The following is a 9,718-nucleotide window of genomic DNA, read 5'->3' as shown; positions in this document are numbered from 1 at the left end:
AAACGTTACATCAAACGTCCTTCGTTAATCAGTCGACGAATCTCATGTGACCGCAAACGCATATGAAGCGAGCCCAAATGGGCCCCAGACCCACAGCTTTGGGAACACTGGGACAGGTTAACCCAACGCCAGGTTCTCTGCTGCGGAGGTGACAGAACGGGGGGGGGGGGGGGGGGGGGGGGGGTGAGAATGTTTCTGTAGGTCGTGGTTTAATGAACCCAACGATTCCTCGAGTGCTGTTTTTCGTCGCCGACCAGGAGAACGATGTTGAGATCAGCCGGGCGGCGCGTGGATCGGGCTCTGGGATCAGGACAGCTGAACTGTGGTGATTATAGTAAAGGCCAGCAGATTTTAAACTTCTCAACCCTGACATTTGATTCCTCCTTTTGTCCTATTCGGTAGAAGACTGATACACGCCAGTGAAGTAAAGGTTTGATTCTTGTTTTATTTGTAATGTTCCTTTTCACATTAAACGCTAGGGATGCCATTTATTTTGCATTATCACGGCATTCAATAAATTAAATGACAAAAACAGATCTGGTATCTGTGGCTGTCACAGCCAGGCCTTCAGTGAGCAATACGTCTAATCACTCCATTCAGCCCAAATTAATTGATTGGATGGCCTGTCTGTCCGTCTGTCTGTCTGCCTCCCTCCCCGCCTCCCTCTGCCCTCACGCAGTGAGAGATCCGTCCTCCCCAAGGCCGGGCCCTTGTTATGATTTCAGATGTATCTTTCAACCACCTTCCAACCACACAGAGACAAGCAGCAGCCTTTACACGATCACGCTTCCACCATTCAAGAGCCATCGCCACATTCAGTATTTGATACGAGTTGAATCTGTACCCCTCTGCAGCTTCTAGAGCTTCTCGGACATTACAGCCCCCGTAGACCTCTTACTGGTCAGACCAGAGGGTCTTAAGTCAGGGGCCCCTCAGCTCCACGGCAGTGGGGGCCGTGACTGGGGGTCCGACCTGCCCACGGCGACGGCCTCCTGCTGTGATAAGACCCCCCTCTCTGCCGGTGAGGAGATTCCTCCTCCGAGAGGAAATGCACAATGAACGTTTAAAATGTAATTGCCACGTAAATGGCACTATCTTACCTTGAAGTAAAAGTGTATATTTTAAATGTAATTTTTATCATCATATTTTCAGCGTTTAAATATAGTTTGGAATTTGCGTTTAGAACCTGAGTGTTTTTGTAAGTTATGCGTGTTCTTTGTTCTATCTGAATCTCGCTGCAACTCGTACAAATTCCTTTGAGGATGAATAACGTTCTCTATCTTCGTTAGAAAAAAAGAAATGTGATCAGTTATTGAGTTCAAACGAGCGTCGATTTGATTCTGTAATCTACAATAATATTCTGTAATCTACACTCTCTATACTCGATACTTTATCGAATACAGAATGAAGCGTATGGATTACAGAACCCAGCACGGATACGTTATCGCTCCCTCACGGAGAGAAGCGCTGATCCGCAGAAAAGACTTGTTCCTCACTCCGGTGGAAGTAAAAAAGTACGACAAAAAGTCCAGAAGTACAGCGAGCGGCAGAAGTCTAGGATGAAGAGGAGTTGTGGAGGATGAGGAGGATGAGGAGGAGGATGAGGAGTTGAGGAGGATACGGGGGCGTCTGAGGAGCAGAGAGGAGGCGCAGCGACTCTGTTTGGGGGGGTTCCGCCGCCCCAGCCCCCTCCCCTTGTGGGTTGAAATGCAAAGTGAACAGTTTTCCTTTTCCCCCCCCAGGTGTGCAAATCTCTCCTAATCTGTTTTAACGTGTCGAAAGGCTTCTCCGCACTCCTGTGAAATTTCACACTCAGGACGCGCACAAAGTCAGTCTGCATTACTGCAGGGACCTATCTACGCCCGCGTGTGCGTGTGTGTGTGTGTGTGTGTGTGTGCGTGCGTGTGTCTCATTTTGTGTGCGTCTTGTGTTTGTTTACAGTTCTCCCGTACTTTCCTTGCACTTTCTTCCTCATCGTTCTCTAACGTCATCCGAATGCTCTTCCACGCCTCCATTTTGTTCCTTTGTCTCTTTGCTCATCATCAATACGTTGAATAAGATCTCCGTTTTAAATAACAATTATCCACGTGCCAGAAGAAGAGGGCATTGAGTCGAGACGCCATCGCCCGTATCAAGGCGCTCGGCCTAACCGTGGCTCCTCCAGCAGGTCTCTGCCGCGGGCCTTCCCTCGCCGTCGGAGAGTCGCCCCCCTGGCTCCGTCGTCTTTGAGCGGGGAACTTATTTTCACACGCCGCTACCTTCAGAGTTGTATAAATAATGCCGGCTCCCTTCTCAGAGATGCCGTGTGTGTGCTGTGTGGCCCCAGGGAACGCAGTAGTGTATAGACGGCCCTGATGGGGACGATGCGTGTGTATCCAGCCATTTGTAAATGCTGGATAAGAGTCAAGTGATCACAAAAATTGTATTTAGTATCATTATCCGTTTATTACAATTTTACTCATTGGAAAAAAAAAAACAGTAGCATTTACGTAACTGTCAAATTATCCCTATAATTTTCATCATTTTCGTTTTTTTAATTTTCACTGTACTAGTTTTATTATTTCAGTGATAGAAAATTCATCATCCTCATCTTCAAAACTGATTATCCCGGGTCTGGAATATTTAATTCCATTTGCAGCTTCCAACATTTAAACCATCACGATTGTGAACAGACCGATGGCACGGACAGAATATGTACAGAAGTAGAGATGTACTGCGTTTACATGATCAATGCATCTTAAGTCTCCTACGCTGGATACAGTAAAGAGTTTAATTCAGTGACACAGTGAATGTGCAGTCTAGCCCATTAAGTGTGTTCCAGCACAACACAAAGCAGAAACTACCACAATGCTTTATGGTAGCAAAACACAAAGATCTGCGTGTTAGTTCAATCTTCTTACCTTCGGTGAGTCTTGCGTGAGGTACTCATTCACCTCGCTCCAAACTATTCCTCCGTCGATTCAGTTCTTTGTCCTCTTCACTGCTGTGTTTGTGGAACTTACTTTCCCTGTTATAACCGCCGCAAGAGCACTGATCATCAGAAAAGTACTGTGCTCGGTTTAGCAGATAATATCCGGGGCTGCAGCTAGTTAAAATGTTAAGAAAGGGCCAAATCTCTCCCTACTGTAATGGGTGGAAAACGCAGCGTGACTTGGTAATTATTTTGAGGTCTCCATTTGCATTTCCACCGCTCTGCCACTGCAGGTCGGGAAGCCTTAAAGATAGATTAATAATCTAGGGTATTTAAAAACCATGAAACATTTAAATGGAGTAATTTTCTTCCTAAAGGGCATAGTTGAGATAGGCGTTTCCTTTTATATGCAGACAGACAAGGATTTTTTTCCCTCTTTAAACATGAATGCTAATCAGAGAGCAGGATACCAGCCTTGGAATATATCTCAGAGTTCGGGTTTTCGGGGGTGAATCCTTACTTTAAGGGGATTCTCTGGTCCGGATTAGATTAGGATTAAAACCCATTAACAGATTACTTCTCTAATCGATTTATTCTACCGTCAAACACTTTGATATGAGACACTTTATGCTTTAACCACGCGTGTTCGTTAAACACACAGAGGTTAGACAGGGCGCCGCGTTTAAACATCTCCGACGCGCGTCTCAAACTTTGATTAACTGTTGTAGGAAGTCAATTGAAAAACATCTCCCTGGCCCACTTAAGAGAGACATCTCATCAGCACGGGGTGCAGCAGCAGGCCTTCAGTCTTCACATGTTCCGTTCCCCAAGTGCTGCAGAACCAGTAATTGACTGAAACGTTCACCCCGGGGCAGTAACCTAATAAGGCCTCACCAAGGTTAATCATAGACCCTTATTAGAGCTGGCTGCACGGCTGACACCAATATGTACGGCAAAACATGTTTTTGCCAGCGCTAGGCGCGACGCCGCCGCCGCCGCGTTTGCAGCTAGGCTAGCCTCCTCACAGTCACAGCTCAACACCCCCCGCCTCTCTGCTCCGGCACCGGCCCAAACCGGCCGCCAGACAATAGATCGAGTCATCCCGGGCCCGCCCGCCTGCCCGCCCGGCTGCCGGGGCTTCTGGTCCGCCGGCGCTCTCTTTCCAGGATACCGGCGACACAAATCTCCGTGATTTAGCGTCTTGCCAGCGCGAGCGGCCAAAGTCAGCACAAGTGTCAGGCGGCATTGCCAATCGGCTGTCGCGCCGGCCGCTCCCCCCGGCGATTTATGCCCCCCCCCCCCCACCCCCCGCTGGCTTTATTAGCCGTGGTTTATGGGCGGCGGCGGCGGCGGGACGGCGGGCCCCGGGCCCCGCGTCGAGGTGGGCATGTAATTGACTCTGAGGAGGACGTCGCCGTAATCTCCTGAGTGTAAACACACAATCAATAAGAGAGCCTTTAGGCAAGTGCTGCTCTGTCCCTCCTCGTCCTCCTCCTCATCCCCGGCTGAAGTTTTCTCCCGCTCAAACCGTCGTCGTCGTCGTCGTCGTTGTTGTTATTATTGTGAGGAATCGCAGTATTTTATTTTGGGGAGGGGGGGATTTGTAAAATCAGCAGTATGCAACGGCGATTACGACGGTGAATTATTCATGCGTTTAAAAAACAGTCGGATGTGGATTGTCTGATCTTGTCCTAGATGTTGCCTCGAAGACAAATTAGAACCAGGGACGACGTAGACCGGTTTAAACGAGTCGAGTTCTCGGCCCGCTGACGCCGTTCCCACGTCAGTGCTACGCCACCGTTACCTCTCCCACGGCATCTCCTCCTCTCTCTCTCTCTCTCTCTCTCTCTCTCTCTCTCTCTCTCTCTCTCTCTCTCTCTCTCTCTCTCTCTCTCTCTCTCTCTCTGTCTCTCTGTCTCTGTCTCTCCTCCATCTCTCTCCATCTCTCTCCCTCTCCCTCCCTCTCTTTCCCTCTCTCTCTCTCTCTCTCTCTCTCTCTCTCGCTCTCGCTCTCGCTCTGTCTCTGTCTCTGTCTCTCTCCCTCTCCTCTCCTCCATCTTTCTCTCTCTCCCTCTCTCTCTCTCTCTCTCTCTCTCTCTCTCTCCCTCTCCCTCTCTCTCTCTCCCTCTCCTCCTTTCTTTCTTTCGAGGGGCTCCTCTCGTGTGTTTCCTACGTCGACCCTATACCCCACACCGCCCCCCCCCCCCCTGCCTGTTCGCTCTGCTGTCCATGATGGCACTGAGTCATAAAGGATGAGCAGAAACATGAAGGGTTCCTATCAGCTCCTCTGACCCTCAGCGTGCGGAGCCAGCCTGACTCCATCTTCAGGTCCGTGTGAGAGCCAGCGTCTCGTCACACCAGACAGAGCCCCTGTGTCCGTCCCCCTGGAGACGGGTCAGGTGTTGGGTGTCTCCGGTCTGACTGTGTCCTCTCCCCCCCCCCCCCCCCCCCCCCAGACCTCCTCCACCCTGCCCGCCAGCCCCGGGGCCCCCGTCACCGGCTACAAGCGCATGGTCATCCCCACCCAGCCCCCCCTCACCGCCACCAAGAAGTCCACCCCCAAGCCCCCGTCCTCCGCCGCCTCCAGCCCGGGCCCCAGGCCCCCGCAGCCGGCCCCGCCCCCCCAGCCCGTGGCCGCCTCCTACGCCACCGCCTCCACCCCCAGCCAGCCCACCTTCAACGTCCAGGTGCGGTCGGCCCAGCCGGGCCCCCAGCACCAGGCCCCGGGGGGCCCCCAGCACTACGCGCCCCAGCCGCAGCCCGGCCGCGCCGGCCCCGCCCAGGTCCAGTACGTGCCCGCCCAGCCCAAGGGCCCCGACTTCGCCTACGGGCCCCCACAGCCGGGGTTCTCCCCCGTGGGCCCCGGGGGGTACCAGGAGCCCCAGTACCCGGGCCCCGGGGGGTACCAGGACCAGCAGTACCCGGGCCCCGGGGGGTACCAGGACCAGCAGTACCCGGGCCCCGGGGGGTACCAGGAGCCCCAGTACCCGGGCCCCGGGGGGTACCAGGACCAGCAGTACCCGGGCCCTGGGGGGTACCAGGACCAGCAGTACCCGGGCCCCGGGGGGTACCAGGAGCCCCAGTACCCGGGCCCCGGCCAGCAGAACGCCTGGAGGCCCGAGCCGGCTGCCCCAGCCCAGGCCTACCAGCCCCCGGCCCCCAGGAAGACCTTCATCAACGACCCCCCGGCCAGCCTGGCTCCCATGTACGGGGAACAGCCCATGGGGCCGCCCAAGGTAAGGATCCTCCTCCTCCTCCTCCTCCTCCTCCATCATCTCTCTCCTCCATCATCTCTCTCCTCCATCATTTCTCTCCTCCTCCTCCATCTCTCCTCCTCCTCCTTCTCCTCCTCCTCCTCCTCCTCCTCCATCTCTCTCCTCCTCCTCCATCTCTCTCCTCCTCCATCTCTCTCCTCCACCTCCTCCTCCTCCTCCTCCTCTGTCTGTCTGTCTGTCTGTCTGTCTGTCCCTCGCTCCTCCTGTCTGTCTGTCTGTCTGTCTGTCTGTCCCTCGCTCCTCCTGCCTGTCTGTCTGTCTGTCTGTCTGTCTGTCTGTCTGTCTGTCTGTCTGTCTGTCTGTCTGTCTGTCTGTCTGTCTTTCTTTTTCTGATCCTCTAGAACACAGGGTCACTTAGGACACAAAAAAAGGTTATTACAAATATACAATTTGGTTTAAAATATTAAACAAAATGATGCATTTACAATTAATATCTCTATCTATATATATATCTATATATCTATATATCTATATATATATATATATATATATATATATATATATATATATATATATATATATATATATATATAAATAAATAAATATATATATGAATTTACATAAATGATCTTACACAACAGAGTGATCCAGCAGATATATTCCCCAGTTCATTGATCAATGTAATCAATAGTGCCAGCCGGAGCGTCTCCGGTGAGGAACGCCAGTGGTTCCCTCTGTTCTCCGTACATAGAACCCCCCCCCGGCCCCCCCCGGCAGAACCTGTGTTCCTCGGGGCCCCCGCTGAGCATTAATAATGGATGTGTGAGTGCGGACCCTCCGCTCAGCGCCCCGTGGCCTCGGAGCGGTTTCATGTCGGCTGCGCTGCCTGACATCCTAGTGCCGGTAGGGCTGTTGGTTTGAATCTGGTTCAACATCCGGCCCGCGCATTATCCAACGCCTCCCTCCCTCCCTCCCTCTCTTTCTCTTTCTCATTCTCTCTCTCTCCCTCCCTCTCTCTCTCTCTCTCTCCCTCTCCCCTTCTCCCCCTCTCCCTCCTTCTCTCCCTCCATTTCTCTATTTTTCTCTTTCTCTTTCTTGTTCTCTCTCTCTCTTCCTCTTTCTTGTTCTCTCTCTCTCTTTCTCCTTCACCCCCTTCTCCCCCTCCCCCTCTCTCTTCACCCCCCCCCCCCTCTCCCTCTCTCCGCTCGCATCCTAAATCACAATTTCCATTTGAATTTACTTCTAATGAAGAAGCGACCGCCGCATGATTAATAGGAAAATAAAATTTGCTACAGCGGCGCGGTACTTCATATATGGCCACGTCTGTGTCTGTGTGTCTGTGTGTGTGTGTGTGTGTGTGTGTGTGTGTGCGCCCGTGTGTGTGTCTCTGTGTACACATCACAGGGATACATATGCGTCTTTAGATTGCCGTGCAGCGGGGGGTTGGCTTACTGCGAGGGTAAACAGTTGTTTCAACCTCTATGAATTATGAACAGGTCTTTACCACAGGGCTGCACACTGCCTGCTTCCATTTGCCTCACGGAAAGCGGTCGGGGTTTTTGCCTCTGTTTGCCAGGGTTTGTTTACGGTCTTACTTCCACGGTTGCCACGGCGATGTGTCATGGCGTCTCCGTACGCCGGGGTTCGTCGAAGGCCACTCCCTTCGTCGTCTCCGCCCTGGTCGACGACACTGAGTGACAGGCAGGATGCGCTCTAATTGGACTCGTACCTCGTAGATAAAGATAAAGTGTGTGTGAATAGAGTCTTATTAAGGGCCAATTTAGTTTGCTCAAGGCTGAATTAAATTACCCCTAACCTGAGTCAACTCTATTCATTTGTTAGTATTGTGCTCTCACACTTTATTCTCGATTAATGTATTAATGATCATACTTTATGTATGTGTTACTCTAATGCGATATTATATCATATCATTTTAGGTTTCCACTTCAGCATCATGGGTTTGAATATCTTGCCATTGCGCTACAGTTGAACTTTATGGCTATATTACTTTATTTTTATGTTCAACAAATGATTCGAGAGCTGTAAAGTGCCTCTTCATTAGGAGTGTCTGAGGACCTTGCTATAGTCGTTTAGTACGTACTGTTGTATGATGGTATTATATTACTGTAGCTATAATACTGTATTAATGTAGTACCCTTATATACGAGCTGTAAAGTACCTCTCCATCAGGACCTTTCTATAGTACTTAAGTACGCTATTGTTGAACGATGCTGGTATTATATTACTTAATATTATTCTGGCTATATTACTGTAGCAATGTAGCACACTAATACTGGAGAGCTGTAAAGTACCTCTTCATCGGTACCTTGCTGTAGTACTTTAGTACGACGGTATTACATTACTCTGGCTACCTTACTTTATTAACGTACTACACTAATATACGAGAGGTAGCTCTTAATCTGGGGGTTTGCCCCCCCCCCCCCCCCCCCACCACAGTGATCATGTTGCTAGGCGGAGGAGGAGACGGAGTCAGGCGTCGGACCCCCCAGCCCTCCTCCTCCGTCCGCCATCTCTGGAAAGTGTACGAGCAGGACTCCCGAGTCCTCGCTTTAATTCAAGGATTTTATGCGTGTTCAAAACACGGAGCACCCCCCCCCCCCCCCCCCCGCCCCCCCCACGCCCCCACGCCCCCCCGCCCCTGGGACGGCCCCTTCAAGGACGTTGTTTTACTAAACACAAATTATATTGCGTATCTTTTACGGGGGAAAAATTCTAATTATATTTGTTCAAAAACAAAAGTCTACATTTTATTTAAAAGCGGGCGGCGGCGGTCCCAGAATGATCCATTATTAATAAAGAAGAAACAAAGGTGGCGTTTATGAGATTTGCCAGCGTCTCTTTGATTCCAGATGAAAGCGCGCTTCTAATTTGGTTGATATATTATGTGTGGTGTATATTTGTGATGCTTTCCCAAGGATATAGTTTGATAATGGGCCCGGAGATGCCGGCTGCTGCCTTTGTGTTTCTGTGATTTGAGTCGTACTGTTGGAGTCTTAATGCTCTACTTCATATTCAGCCCTTCCTTGACACACACCACTTCCCTGGTTCGGGGCTGAGAATTAGTCCACATTCAACCAGAGATTTGACTATCTCTCTATCTGCTTTATTCTCATTAACCTTGATTTATCCAGGAAGAACACGCTGAGATTTCACATCTCTTTTGCAAGCGTGACCTGGTCTTAAGAGGGTATAAAAGTGGCACTATATGGCTCAGGAGGAAGAGCGTGTTGGCCGGTAACCGGATGGTTGTTAGTTCGATCCTTGGCTCCTCTTGTGTGTGGTGAGGTGTCCCTGAGCAAGGCACCTCACCCTGACTGCTCCTGACGAGCTGGCTGTCGCCTCGCGTGGTTGAATCCGCCATCGGTGTGTGAATGTGTGCAGGAATGGGTGAAAGCAAGGCATTATTGTAAAGCACTTTGAGAGGTCACTGGTTGGAAGAGCATTGTATAAACGACGTCCATTTACCATTTACAACATAAGAGAGTGAGGTCAAGTACTCTACACACAGAGACTGTTTCTATTGTACTAAAGACCAGTGAGAGGTTCGCCTCTGAAACAATACCAGACACAC

The 9,718-nt window shown here is 50.7% G+C and overlaps 1 protein-coding gene across 4 annotated transcripts in view; it reads left to right on the top strand.

The window, feature by feature from the left end:
• lpp (LIM domain containing preferred translocation partner in lipoma) overlaps positions 1–9,718 on the top strand; it is a 117,450-nt gene that overhangs the window by 61,412 nt on the left and 46,320 nt on the right. For all 4 annotated transcript variants that reach the window (XM_030372218.1, XM_030372219.1, XM_030372221.1 and 1 more), the window contains one exon: positions 5,368–6,147. In XM_030372218.1, coding sequence (XP_030228078.1) covers positions 5,368–6,147 — 780 coding nt within the window. The remainder of the gene's footprint in view (positions 1–5,367; positions 6,148–9,718) is intronic.

This window comes from Gadus morhua, chromosome 12 (assembly GCF_902167405.1).
Source record: "Gadus morhua chromosome 12, gadMor3.0, whole genome shotgun sequence".
NCBI lineage: Eukaryota > Metazoa > Chordata > Actinopteri > Gadiformes > Gadidae > Gadus > Gadus morhua.
Note: the sequence above shows the minus strand (reverse complement) of the source record. Positions and strands in the feature narration are given on the sequence as shown.